This window comes from Labeo rohita, chromosome 18 (assembly GCF_022985175.1).
Source record: "Labeo rohita strain BAU-BD-2019 chromosome 18, IGBB_LRoh.1.0, whole genome shotgun sequence".
Taxonomy (NCBI): domain Eukaryota; kingdom Metazoa; phylum Chordata; class Actinopteri; order Cypriniformes; family Cyprinidae; genus Labeo; species Labeo rohita.
This window is the reverse complement of record NC_066886.1, coordinates 5,490,326-5,503,282: the sequence shown is the minus strand read 5'-3', so window position 1 is coordinate 5,503,282 and position 12,957 is coordinate 5,490,326. Positions and strand designations below refer to the sequence as shown.

General features: G+C 37.0%; 2 protein-coding genes across 6 annotated transcripts; both read right to left on the bottom strand.

Moving 5' to 3' along the window:
• Window positions 1-447: 447 nt before the first annotated feature.
• On the bottom strand, window positions 448-4,298 carry LOC127180870 (kelch-like protein 9). Of its 3 annotated transcripts, none has more exons than XM_051135206.1 (5): window positions 3,558-4,298; window positions 3,287-3,475; window positions 2,750-3,226; window positions 2,113-2,413; window positions 448-899 (listed from the first exon to the last, which is right to left on the bottom strand). In XM_051135206.1, the coding sequence occupies exons 1-5, from the start codon at window positions 3,822-3,824 to the stop codon at window positions 556-558; spliced, it is 1,578 nt and encodes a 525-aa protein (XP_050991163.1). In that variant the 5' UTR covers window positions 3,825-4,298; the 3' UTR covers window positions 448-555. The 3 variants fall into 3 exon arrangements, with proteins under 3 accessions (XP_050991163.1, XP_050991164.1, XP_050991162.1); XM_051135207.1 differs by having other exon boundaries at window positions 2,750-3,190; XM_051135205.1 differs by having other exon boundaries at window positions 2,750-3,475.
• Window positions 4,299-4,425: 127 nt separating this feature from the next.
• Window positions 4,426-11,948, bottom strand: chkb (choline kinase beta). 3 transcript variants are annotated; one of them, XM_051135213.1, is made up of 12 exons: window positions 11,887-11,948; window positions 11,250-11,592; window positions 10,249-10,357; window positions 9,941-10,054; window positions 9,628-9,761; window positions 9,099-9,203; window positions 8,313-8,371; window positions 8,071-8,155; window positions 7,862-7,970; window positions 6,597-6,691; window positions 6,397-6,478; window positions 4,426-6,049 (listed from the first exon to the last, which is right to left on the bottom strand). In XM_051135213.1, exons 2-12 carry the CDS (start codon window positions 11,561-11,563, stop codon window positions 5,993-5,995), a joined length of 1,263 nt encoding a protein of 420 aa, XP_050991170.1. In that variant the 5' UTR covers window positions 11,564-11,592; window positions 11,887-11,948; the 3' UTR covers window positions 4,426-5,992. The 3 variants fall into 3 exon arrangements, with proteins under 3 accessions (XP_050991170.1, XP_050991169.1, XP_050991168.1); XM_051135212.1 differs by having other exon boundaries at window positions 11,794-11,932; XM_051135211.1 differs by having other exon boundaries at window positions 11,250-11,932.
• Between the last annotated feature and the right edge of the window lie 1,009 nt (window positions 11,949-12,957).

Here is a 12,957-nt window from a genome sequence, read left to right as displayed (position 1 = left end):
GAGCAGCTGGAAATATCCCACGGCTGCACGCCAGAGGATTCTTACAATAGTTGTATGAGAATGAGAGGCTTTGTGTACATGTAGGGATGTCTTTGTAAAATATCTTTGAAATGAAGCTTGTGAGTGTTATGTAATAGGTGAAGCTTCTTAAAGACATGGTTTTTATATTACATAATATGGAACTTGATGGACACTAGCAGAGAATTGGATTTGTGTATTTTCTAGAGAAAATGTGAGCGGTGTTCACCTGTCTGAAACTTGCTGCCAAGAGCATAGATATGGCTTGGTTCCTCATTCAATGCAAGTTTTTTTTTTCCTCCCGTTTTATTGTAAGGTTAAATAATTCTGATTACTTAAGTAATCACCTTCAAGATTTGTGGAGTCATTCATGTCTGTAGCATAAACATTTCTGAATGAGTTATGCACAAAAAAGGTAATTATGCCACACTAACAGGTTCTCACAAAATGCTTTACTTTAGACAAGTTGATGCATTTATTTATGAGAAACATTTTGTTACATTTTGTTGCAAATAAACAAGAAGAAAAAGACAGAAGTCAGAAGTAGAGGTGGAAAAGGCTCTCGTAGCAGGTGCTGACAGGAAGTGAAGGAAAAGGACAGAGGGAGAGTGAATGCAGGTTCAGTTTAATTACAGAATTGTCCTTCAGCCCTGACATGTAGACCTCGTTATGCAGAACGGTGCCCTGGCCAATTAAAGTAGTCTTTTCCATTGCTCTGATACGGCCCCATTTCTGAGAGTCCACGCAGAAAGATGTCACCATCGTTTCCGAATTGTTCCCACCAATTACAATCAACTGACTATTGGCGGCACCCAGGAAGTGCAAGATGGGGAGTTCAGCACTGGAGCGGGTTAGAGTTGGGAGCAGTTCACACCAGCAGTCTGAGAGGAAGAGAGAGAATTGTGGCATGAAATGGAATCTTATTCATCTTGTGAATGATTTACCCATGCAAATGACTTCTCTCTGGATACACACTGTACACTCTTAAAAATAGATATTCTTTATTGGCATTGATGGTTCTATGAAGAACCTTGAACATCCATGGAACCTGTTAAATGCAGAAAAGATTCTTTAGATTTTTTTAAATGTTCTTCAAAACAGTTCTTTTAAGAACTTTATTTTTAAGAGTGTATGCTGGATGTTTTGCTTCAATTAATTCACAACATGCTTAGTTCATATTTTAAAGCCAGACCTGGCTCTGTGGTGGCTCTTTAGCCAGTGGAAAGGCAAACCGGTTCTTAGAAGGCTTGCCGGTCGAACTAACTCAGAATCGGCAATAGCACTGGCTCTGAACTAGTACGTGGTTCATGCTGGTGGAAAAGGGGTATCTGAAGACATCTGCTGGAAGTTTTACTTTAATGTACCTCACAACAATGTTAGTTCATATATGAAGCTAGAGGCTAATAGTCACCCTTGAGCAACCTTAAATCTTGATCAAGGAACTCAATGGCAGCGGCTCATGTACCCCTTTTACACCAAGGCAGTTTGAGTGCTGGTTTGGAGCTAGAGCCTAATTTCAAATTGGTTCTTTGTCTTTCGACACCCAAAGCACCAGCTTGGAACCAAAAAAACATTGCTGGTCTAGAAGAAGGAACCACTTGCATCAGGGGCTGAGGACGGGGTTACTGTGACCAACAAGAAACATTTGACCGCCATTTTTGAAATAGCAGCTAAACAAACATGTTGGATTCGCCATGTTGCTGGGAAAGATGAAACTTATTCAGTGATGTAAGACCTGACTCTGTGGTGGTTCTTTAGCCTGTGGAAAGGCAAACCAGTTCTTAGAAGGCTCATCAGTCAAACCAACTCTTAATCGGCAATAGCACTGGCTCTAGACTAGTACTCTGTTCATGCTGGTGGAAAAGGGGTAGCTGGAGACATCTACTGGAAGTTTCACTTTAATGTACCTCACAGCGCTGTTAGTTCATACTTTGAAGCCAGCAGCTAATAGTCACCCTTGAGCAACCTTACATCTTGATCAAGGAACTCAGTGTCAACAGCTTTTGGATCAACCCTTAATGTTGTCTGAACCTACAACCTTTTGGTTACCACTTTAAATCATTAATCACTAGGCTACATCTCACCAAATTATACCTTGTCTAGTATCATAGCGCAGCACCAATTTCTCTCCAGTTCTCTGGATGTTCCCCAGTACATATAGGCAATGTCCCAGACTGGTTGTGAGTGGGGAATCATGGGAAAGGGACAGGCTGAACTGGAAGTCTGTCAAAGGGAGAGATGAAACAAATTCCCAGGTGTCCATCCACGGATCGTACTTCTCCACAGCGGTGTAGACACCTGTGCTGGAGTCAGGAGTCACGAGGGAGTCAAGATACCAGCCGCCCACAGCAAAGATTTTCCCCTCACACACCGCTGCACTGAAGTGACGCCTGTGCTGAGAGAGATCATGGACAGTCACATTTAATCTTTGACCTTTATTCCTGGACATCTGATACTTATAAAGCTGGGAAACATGGGTTTTGGGAATGAGACCTTGAAGGACAATATGTTCCAAGTTATACTATTATAGGTCATCAGTTTGGAACACGATGAACTGGTTTGTTACCGTTCAAAGGTCTACTAGACCCAACCAGCTTGACCAAGATGGTTTTGCAACAGAGTTAGGTACCCATCTGCTTGTAATTCAGCTGGGCATCTATTCAAACCATCTTGAACCAGCTAATGACCAGCTTGAAACCTTAAATATTGACCTTTATCATAATGTTCATACCTTAATTAGAGGAGCTGTCGATACCCATTGATTGGTCAAAGGGTTGTAGCGGAAGGAAGCCATCTTGAACTCGTAACCCTTCTTCACACGGTGTCTATAACCTCCTATGAGATAGAGGTAATTATAAAGAACCGCTGTGGTGAAGCACCACTTATCTGCACAAAAAGGCAGATCTGTGCAAGAACTCCATTTCCCTTCGTCCCCATCTTCTTCCAGTCTAAAGAGCTTTCGAGCGGCATCTGTTTCCGGGTCATTCCTCGAGGTCAAGTTCTCCTTCCTCAAGCAGCATAGGTGTGGAGTTCCCTTTGACCTTAATCTGAGAAGTTCCACTTTAAGGTGCGGATTCAAGCCCTTGCTCAGGTGTGGATGCTCCAGAAGATACTTGCTCAGGTAGGTCAGCACAGTCTCTTGGAGCTCCTCACTGCAGAGTTCCTCAGCCAGCTGTAGATAGCCCAAGCAAGTACGCTCTGTTAGGGCCTGAGAGAGGGCAATTAGTAGATGATTGGTGAACCTGGATGCCAACAGGTAGGTGCTCACCCGTAGGTGTTCCACAAGGAGGTCTTCAGGAACGCAGAATCGCTGTAGGAAGCAGAACTGTAGAAGGCTGTGGAAGACTTGAGAGGGAACGTGTTCAAGGTGCACCAACCGTTCAGACGTCTCTCTCATGCAGGAATGGGACAGAGCTTTGAAATACTCGCTGCAGTCTGCAAGCTTCTCCAGATCCACCTGGAAGCAAGTGCCAGTAGGCATGACATCATGTGTTTGTGTGCCAAAGTTTATGCGCATGCCTGTGTAGATAGATACTCACATAGAAAGTATGTGTGCTGGTTTGCACCATTACCATTGGTCCGTTGCTCTGGTGCCGATAGGTTCTGTACTCTTGATTTGTTCTCCAGGTGTCTGACTGTAGGTTATCAGAATCCTCTTGTACAGCATCAGAATCTGCCTGCCTGAACTCAATCCAGTTTAAACTACTTTTGAAGCTCAAACATCTCTGTATCTGTTCTAAACTTCTTTTTAACCATGTGCAAAAATACATTAAACCCACAACCATAACCTGCCATAGATTAGCCATGTTCACATTTAGATAGAATACTTTAGTAGTTGTGGGACTTACTTTTTGTATGCTTCTTCAGCTGCAAAAAGTTGCATTTGAAACTGTTCTAGACAATCATGCCTAAAAAAAAGCCTGACTCACAATCCCAGCCAAGGCCATGTCATTCCATGGTGGATGGAGGATAAATTCAGCCTGTTTTTTTGGTAGATCATGCATGGTTGTTTTCAAGGCTCAATATGGCGTCTGTGTGCCAGAGCAATGGCAGCAAAGCTATTTTAGGGAATCGCTGGAACAGGAAACAAAATATGGTGGGCCACTCTGTTCAGTCTACTGAATTACACAACACTTGAACCACATTGGGAACTGATGATGCTCGATTACAGTATACAATATATGAATTTATGTGTTTAAACCATTCCTAAACTTAATTTTTGAACTGGTAGTGTTTTAAATAGTGCATTATCTTACATAAAATATATTGTCAAACATGATATTATCAAACCCAAAACAATCTCTACATCTCTACTGGTCACCATGACTTGGAATTGAATTCATAAACTAAATACTAACAGCTCAGATGTTTAACCTTCAAATTACTAATAAATATTCAAAAACTGCATTTACACCAATATCAGCATGATTTTTTTAATGAGCAAAATGAATGGATACTTGCATCGGAAAGGAACAAAAGGAAACATACCAGAGACAAATCTACAGTATAACTTAAATTAAACCAAAGTAATTATAGAAGTTAACATTGGTTCTAACAGTGCCATTGCTTCTCAACTCAATATTAAGAATCACAGATTCAATACCAACAGTGATATTGGGAGCATGTTAAACTGGCCTAGCCTAAAACGTTCATGGTCCCTCAGTTTCCCCTTTGCCCTTGAACAGGGACAAATACAAGAGCATCAGTTTGACAATTTAAATCTCCCAATATGATTTCAACAATGTACCATGATCCTTAAGATGATGATCCCACTAATTCACTGCATAATGCTACTGTCCTTCATTTGTACTGTTCTTCTTCTGCCACATCTCAATTGAAGACTCATACAGAGATGGATTTACCATTTGGTTGAACTGAAAAAAGTACAGTGTACTTGCTTTGGACAAATAAAAAATATAAATAAGCATAAAACAATTAAAACAGAAAACCACATCAACAGTTACATGAAACCAAAACTAGGTGCTTAGAAATGGGACAAAGGCATTTGTCTGTTTAGTACTTAAGCATCTGTTCTTGAGGTTCCTTAGTGTGCAGTTCAGACCGTATTTAAACCTATATACAAATGTATAGAAGATGACTGTAGACTGTAGTAATAATTACTGTTACATATCAATATGGCAGAGCAAAGACTGGTCAAAACGTAAAACACAGAAAAGCATAGTTTTGGAAACATTATTTCCAATTGTTAGTACTTTTTCCAACTGGAAGTTAAATGAAATACAGCCATTAAAAATCAAACAAAACCAGAGTTATTTATGTGCCATTGTGAAACTAATTAACATCCTGAGGTTAAAAAATGTGCAATGTATTTCACAGTATGTAATATAGGAAGGATGCAATATAATTTAGCATTTTAACTGTGGGGGAGGAAAAATAAGCTATGCTGTTTTTGTTTTCAGATGACAGGACAAACAAATATAGTATATGAAACTAGGACACAAAAATGAAGAGACATCATTTGGACCCTGTGGTCACCCATGATGGATGAAATGATTCTTGATAGAATTAATAGATAATGTTCACCACACGCAAGTTAGATCAAATGTAAACACATTAAATATTCCAAAAATTGAAATGTAAATGAATTTTACAGTTTTCCTTATACAATGAAAAGGTACGAACAGTACATAAACTGAATCTAGGTTTCAAGCAAAAAAAAAAAAAAAAAAAAAAAAAAAAAATTCCCCCTCTAGTTGCAAATAATTTTTAACTTTGTACTTTTTAATTTTTTTGGAAAGGATAAGAAGCCCTACAAATGTGAATTTAAGGCAGGGTATCTTTGGACGTTTTCATGACTTTCAAGATTAATGTTCCCCAGGATGAACTGTTTTCTTTAACAGTCCTAACTGTTTTGTGCTGTGCCCTTTCTTGAATGGTTTTTAAAAACAAAAATCAATACCTAAACAACAGGTGATGCAAAAAGATATCCTGAAGCACATGCTGCAAGAGCATTTTAGGAAATTAGCTTCTTCTGTTTGAAATATGTGTCAAACCTGTGCTGTGCATAGTCCTGGAGAAAAAACAAAAGAGATGGAGACAGAAATGAGGTTTTACATGTCTTCAGATCAGTGATGACCAGACGAGATTTGTTCTGTATACATACTTAAGTTTACTGTATACATAACTATGATGCTGTTTGACTGAGCTCTCAGAATTTAGGCATATTCATCATGGGTAACTGACAAATAGCACAATGAGCTACAAATTTTATATGAACATATATAAACATATACTGCGCTGGCTATCACTGACATGCAACTACTTTGATTAGTTATCAAGCAATGACGGTCGTAAAAAAAAAAAGTCATCATACAAGGATTAAAATTCATTTTTGTTATGATACTTTTTTTTAGTTACCATGTATCCAAACTCGATTTTGGAGATCTTGGCTTGAATAATGGACCACAAACCCCAGAGGAAATGAGACGCAAGGGCAAACCTGTTTGTGTGATTTTGAGACAAACAGATAGAAAGGTTACTAGGTAAAGGTGAAAATTTATCAAATGGTACAGAGTGGCCCTATTCCCATGTTATGTCAATAAAAGTCTGATTCATACCGGTTTGCCTCGATGAGCATGTCCTCTTCTATCCTGGCTTGGTCTGCAGGTGCAGCGCCTCCCCTTTCTGACAGATAGTGTCTGATAAAATGTAACTGAAAAACAAACCGCAAATAGGCTCAAAAGAATATAATTTGTTTAGATATTTGAAAAGGGTTGATATTGTCCATTGCCCTTTGACTCATTTCTAATAACTTATTTCTAATGCTGTTAAATATTAACATTGTATCAGTCAGGCTGCTGACCTCTATGAAAGTTACTGTGATAACCTTTGACACACTTTTTGTAACATCAGTTCCAAAACTTTCCACTAGATGACAGCATCACCAAACTACATATACTTGATATCCAACACAAATTATCTCTTACAACTATATGACAAAAATAAATTTCTTAGACAAATGTGACCCTGGACCACAAAACCAGTCATAAGCAGCACATGTATATTTGTAGCAATAACCAGTCTATACATTGTACGGGTCAAAATGAACCTTTTTTCCTTTTATGCCAAAAAATCATTAGGATATTAAGTAAAGATCTTGTTCCATGAAGATATTTTGTAAATTTCCTACAGTAAATATATCAAAACTTAATTTTTAATTAGTAATGTGCATTGCTAAGAACTTCATCTGGACGATTTAAATGCAATTTTCTCAGTATTTTGATTTTTTTTGCACCCTCAGATTCCAGATTTTCAAATAGTTGTATCTTGGCCAAATAGTGTCTTATCCCAACAATGGAAAGCTTATTTATTCAACTTTCAGATGATGTATAAATCTCAATTTCAAACAATTGCCCCTTATGACTAGTTTTGTGGTCCAGAGTCACAAATACCAAACACAAACTAATGCCACAGATAATTTATTAAGTGTATTAAAAAAAAACTAATAGTAATATTATTATATATATTAGATTATTATTCTGGCATATTTTAATGATTTGAAGGTTTCAGGGTTTTATTCACCTTTTTGTACCACCATTATTTATTCCTCAGTGAATTTAATAATTTCACCTTTTATCTCTTCATCCTGGAAATTGTGTTTTCAATTTTCAATTGAAATACTGCTTTAATTCGTAATCACTTTATAATGCCCTTAATATTACTTATGATGATTTATTCCTAAAGCTTTTTGTACAACGCAATATCCAAATAATCTTTTAGTTGACCATTTATAAATTGACCTTTGTTACGATTGTTTTCTCCTTGTCTCATCTGGTGTATCATTAAGACCATTAATGATAGGCTTTAGTGTGTTGTGACTCACCTGCTGTTGTCTGTTAGGGTAATTCTCCACCTTTGCCTTGTAGAAGGGCCATTGGTCATATGTGTAGTCATATATCCATTCACAGAAATGATTCCCAAAATCAAAGCCTCTGCATTCACAGCACATCAAATTAAAAAGTTAATCAGAGCTGCATTTATCATAAAAAAAAAACAATGCTAAGCACATGTATTTATATAGAGCAATTTTACCTGTAGTTATAGCTGCTGTACTCAAAATCAATAAGCATTAGTTTGTCAGATGAATTCTCTCGGCCATCCAACATGAGGATATTACCTAAAGAACAAAGTATGATTTTATAGGTGAAAGGGCAGATATGTTGCATAATGGTACAACACACAACAGTGACTGACAGACCCGTATCAGATCACCAGATTAGGCAGCTGGCTGGACTCTGGTATGCGTGCATGAATGCGAATGTGAGATCTTTTACCTTCCTGTACGTCATTATGGCAGAACACAACTGGAGAGGGAGTAGCTGCCAGCAGTGACCTGACAGAAAGAGAGACGGCACACGATTAAGTGCTACAGTACTTTGTCATATTGCTCTTATAAACCTGCTTTTAAAATGATTGTTTTCAGTTTAAAAGCCTATTGAACAAAAAGTGCAGAAATTGACAGGCACACACACAACAGTAGACAAGCATTTTATTCAGAGAAAAGTTTCACATTCGCATATATGTGTGTGTGAGTGATTGACCAAGCAAGCTGAGTATGTACAGAATGCAGCTTCCTGTAAGCGTGCCTAATCAGTGGGGCCTGAAACTGAGCTAAGGGGTGTTGGTGTACAAACTTACACTACTGTTCAACAGTGTTGGCGTCAGTAAGATTTTTTCTTTGAAAGAAATTAATACTTGCATTCAGTAAGGATGCATAAAATTGATCAAAAATGACAGTAAAGACATTTATGATTTTATAAAAGCAATGCTGTTCTTCTGAAGTTTCTATTCATTAAATCTTGAAAATATTAAGCAACACAACTGTGACACTGTGACACTGGACTAATGATGCTGAAAATTCAGCTTTGCATCACAGGAATACATTACATTTTATAATATATTCAAATAGAAAACAGTTATTTTAAATTGTATTGATATTTTATTATATTACAGTTTTACTGTATTTTTAATCAAATACATGTAGCCTTTCCTGCCAACCCCAAACTTTGTCAGTGACCTTGGCCTTTCAGCTTTTTTATTGAAATTTCATCTATTCTCACCTTAGATTCTCAAGTTCTCCAGGAAGATCATACTTCATTAACTTATTAAATTTCTTGATGTGAGCTTCACGCACAAATTTTATAGTTTTAACTTGTTCCATATACCTGTTTAGAAGAATAAACACAAACAGTCATTTCAACACTGATGCCAACATCCGTATACATCGCAAACATTATAAACCACTGTGTGCTTAATTTAAATATAATGACAAAAACATATTAAAGGCCGATTTCTTACACTAGCTACACTAATACACTAATTCTGTTATCTAGGACACACTGTTACTCTTGAGGTAAACAAAGTAATTAACGGCTTGTAATTTCTGTGTTACAACTGCAACAACATATGTCTGTTTAAAACAGCTACTACAAACAGCCAAACTCATTGGTTCAGTAACATTAGCTAATTTTTTGATAGTTGCAGTTTTCAGGTATGAATAGCAGTCTGCATGTTCTGGGATAGAAGCATGCATTTAAAAAAAATACACAGGTAGTGAGTGTTTCTATAACTGTAGGACTATAGTTTTACCGGTTAATGGTTCCAAACAGCCATTTGGGTTCCTTGTTGAATGGCATCTCCATCCCATGAAATCGTGCCATTTTACTGGCTATTTCAGCTGAGATCTCTGGGAACCCCAACTGCTCTGTACGCAAACGATTGCTCTGTGGAAGAGAAACAGATCTGATTATCACTCTTAGATTATGCATGGAATGGAAAATATTTTATCTATGATTAAGGCATGCAAAACTCTCCTTAGCTTGGCTGCATCATTCAAGTACTAAACACATAACTGTGTTTAAAGGTTTGTTTCTAGGATCTGAGATTTTGATTTAGGACTCACAGGCATGTACTGCTCTAGTCGGCCTTCTGGGAAAATGCCATAGAGATGTGGGCCCAACTCTCTCTCTGCTAAAATGGCAAACATCACACTTTCCAAAACAAGAGATTCCACTCCCTGTGTGTGTGAACAAAGAAACTGATGCATTTGAGCAAACAGAGCAAAGCTTGATTAGATTATTATGTGCAGTAGGAATTCAACAGCACTGGGCAATGAACATCTTGTCCAAGATATAGACTATTATCAGCTTATCAGCTTTTGCAACAGCATATTTGGTATACTTAAAATTGAATATGGTCAGGGTGACACACCTGTAGAATGGCCCCGTAGATCCGGAGCAGAACTCGTCGAGGTTCGACTCCGGCAGGCTGAACATTATCGGGTAAACTGCACATGTACAGCAGGTTACTGAGTCCTCCACTACAGGCACAAAAAAAACAAAAAGTATTGTACTTTATACATATATGTACATATACACTACCACTCAAAAGCTTTTTAACAGTAAGATTTTTAATATTTTTAAAGAAGTCTCTTCTGCTCACCAAGCCTGCATTTATTTCATCCAAAGTACAGAAAAAAAACTGTAATTTTTTTTTTTTTTAAATATTTTTAGTATTTCAAATAACTATTTTCCATTTGAATATATTTTAAAATTTAATTGAATCCTGTGAACTTTTAGCATTATTACTCCAGTCACATGATCCTTCAGAAATCTTTCTAATATTCTGATTTGCTGCTTAAAAAACATTTACTATTATCATTATGTTGAAAACAGCGGAGTAGACTTTTTTTTTTCCAGGTTTCTTTGATGAATAGAAAGTTCAGAAGAACAACATTTACCTGAAATAGAAATCTTTTGTAATATTACAATTGTCTTTATCATCACTTTTGACTAATTTAAAGCATCCTTGCTATATAAAAGTATTATTTATTATAATGCTGATCTTTGGATCTTTCTATTCATCAAAGAGTCCTGAACAAAATGTACTCAACTGTTTTAAATATTTATAATAATAACAATAAAAATGCTTCTTAAACAGCAAATCAACATATTAGAATGATTTCTGAAGGATCATGTGATACTGAAGACTGGAGTAATGATGCAAAAAATAAAAAAACAAACAAAAAAAAATAGCTGTGATCACGGAATAAATTACAGTTTTTAAAAATATATTCAAATAGAAAGCAGTTTGTTTAAATAGTAAATATATTTCACAATATTACTGATTTTACTGTTTTTTGGATCAAATAAGTGGTGAGCATTAGAAATATCAGTAAATATCACTAAGATATTTTCCCAAAGTTTAATCACCTGACTATATTTATCTGAAAGTCATGCTCTGATATATCCTTCCACGATCCGGACAGAAAGTCACGGCACCAGCTGAACGCCCTACGTCTAGTATCCGGGTCCACATCCACGTTACGGCCGTCCTGGTGGGACTCCGCTTCAGAGTCATCATCCCCGTTTACACCGCGGGGACTGGTAGATCTCGGATGTCTCTCTTCGGCCACCATCAGCGAGTCTCCGCCAGCAGGTCTGTCTGAATCCGCGTCATCCTTAGCGCATCTGCTTACAGTCCCAGCTCCATTACTCATGCACTTCTCTTTCTGATCCGAATTCATAATCTTACGAGCTAGAAATCCAACGCTTCCTTAAAGAGAGTGAGAGAACCGAACCGCTATAAGTAAGAACACCAATCCGCCCCAGAAGCAGCATTTAATTGAGCCTGAATGAACGCACATGCATCACTATCGCCAACGCACAATAAAATATCTAATCGCTTGAGATAACAGAACACCGTTTACGGCGAGAAAAGAGACCGTTGGGTTAAAAATATCGGAAAAATTACTACCTATTTTTTTCACATGAGCTTTGCTTATCTGTTACATTAAATACGCAGACGTATCGGCAAACTGTAAAGGCTGTTAATTAAATATCTTCCTACTTTAACGTCCACTACTTCCTTGTGAAGTAACCGCTAGCGTAGTCACTGCAGACTGACTTAAGTAGATTGACGTTTAGTTTAACCAATCAGATTTGGATACCGTGGCACGTAACGCATTTCTAGTACCGCCCTCTTAAAGTCAGAGCGCTGATTGGTCAAATCTATTAGGACTACAAAGAGCTTTGGGAAGTGTAGTTCGGTTAGCACTGTGCGACGTTAGTATATTGAAAAGTAAAGTGTTACATTAAAGTCTATTAATTAGTTAATTGAAGTAACTAAATCTATAGAATAGTAAATATTGTAAAATGTGTTTTTGGAAGTATAAAATGGATTTATTGTTGAAAACAATAATGCACTATGCATACTTTCAAAGTGCAATTTTGTTTTAAAAGTATTTTTTAAATTATTTAGTATAACGGTATCTTATGTTTCATTGTATACTGAATAGTAAATCTATAGGATCTATATTTTAGTGTAATGCAGTGTTGCCAGGTCTGCAGTTGTTTTTCCATGTCCGCGGGTTGAAGGACCCAAATAATGTGATATTTAGTCCCTGGAGCGTGATTCCCTGCTAAAACAAACAAACAAACAAACAAACAAAAAAAAAAAAAAAAAAAAAAAAAAAAAAAAACAATAGGAATCATTCTAATGGTTTCCACTACAAATACCATTACAAACCATTAACTTTAAACCATTAAAACCATTAAAAAAGGTTTTGGGACATACTGCATTAGAATTTAGTGGTTATAACAACCCACCAATAGAAGGTGACCAATTAGCTACCAGTAGAAACCCATTACAGTTTCCATTAAAACTAATACAAATCTCATTATAACTAGTTTGTAATGGTTTTACTGATTAAACCATTAAAAATTTCAGCAGGGTTTTTACAGAGGGACCTCCTTCAAAACGGGCTCATTTTGGCAGGTTTTGTGGTTAAAACCTGGCAACCTTGGGGTAGTATGTGTTTGTGTGATTGCGCTTGTATGGGTAACGCTCTGTTATTGTTGATCACAGTTACCAGAAAAGCCAAGTTTTAGGCCTTCTAGTGTACCACCTACATGATTCTAA

Bases quoted from the DNA above. Each gene is read 5' to 3' on its own strand.
- LOC127180870 (XM_051135205.1), bottom strand. From the start codon at position 3,824: ATGGCTAATCTATGGCAGGTTATGGTTGTGGGTTTAATGTATTTTTGC. The intron at 3,476-3,557 runs GTGAGTATCTAT...ACTTGCTTCCAG, and splicing joins CCAGCACACATACTTTCTAT to GTGGATCTGGAGAAGCTTGC. The intron at 2,414-2,749 runs GTATGAACATTA...GATCTCTCTCAG, and splicing joins CGACAGCTCCTCTAATTAAG to CACAGGCGTCACTTCAGTGC.
- chkb (XM_051135213.1), bottom strand. From the start codon at position 11,563: ATGAATTCGGATCAGAAAGAGAAGTGCATGAGTAATGGAGCTGGGACT. The intron at 8,372-9,098 runs GTGAGAATAGAT...TCTTTCTGTCAG, and splicing joins GGAGAACTTGAGAATCTAAG to GTCACTGCTGGCAGCTACTC. The intron at 7,971-8,070 runs GTAAAATTGCTC...CTGTGAATGCAG, and splicing joins TACAGCAGCTATAACTACAG to AGGCTTTGATTTTGGGAATC.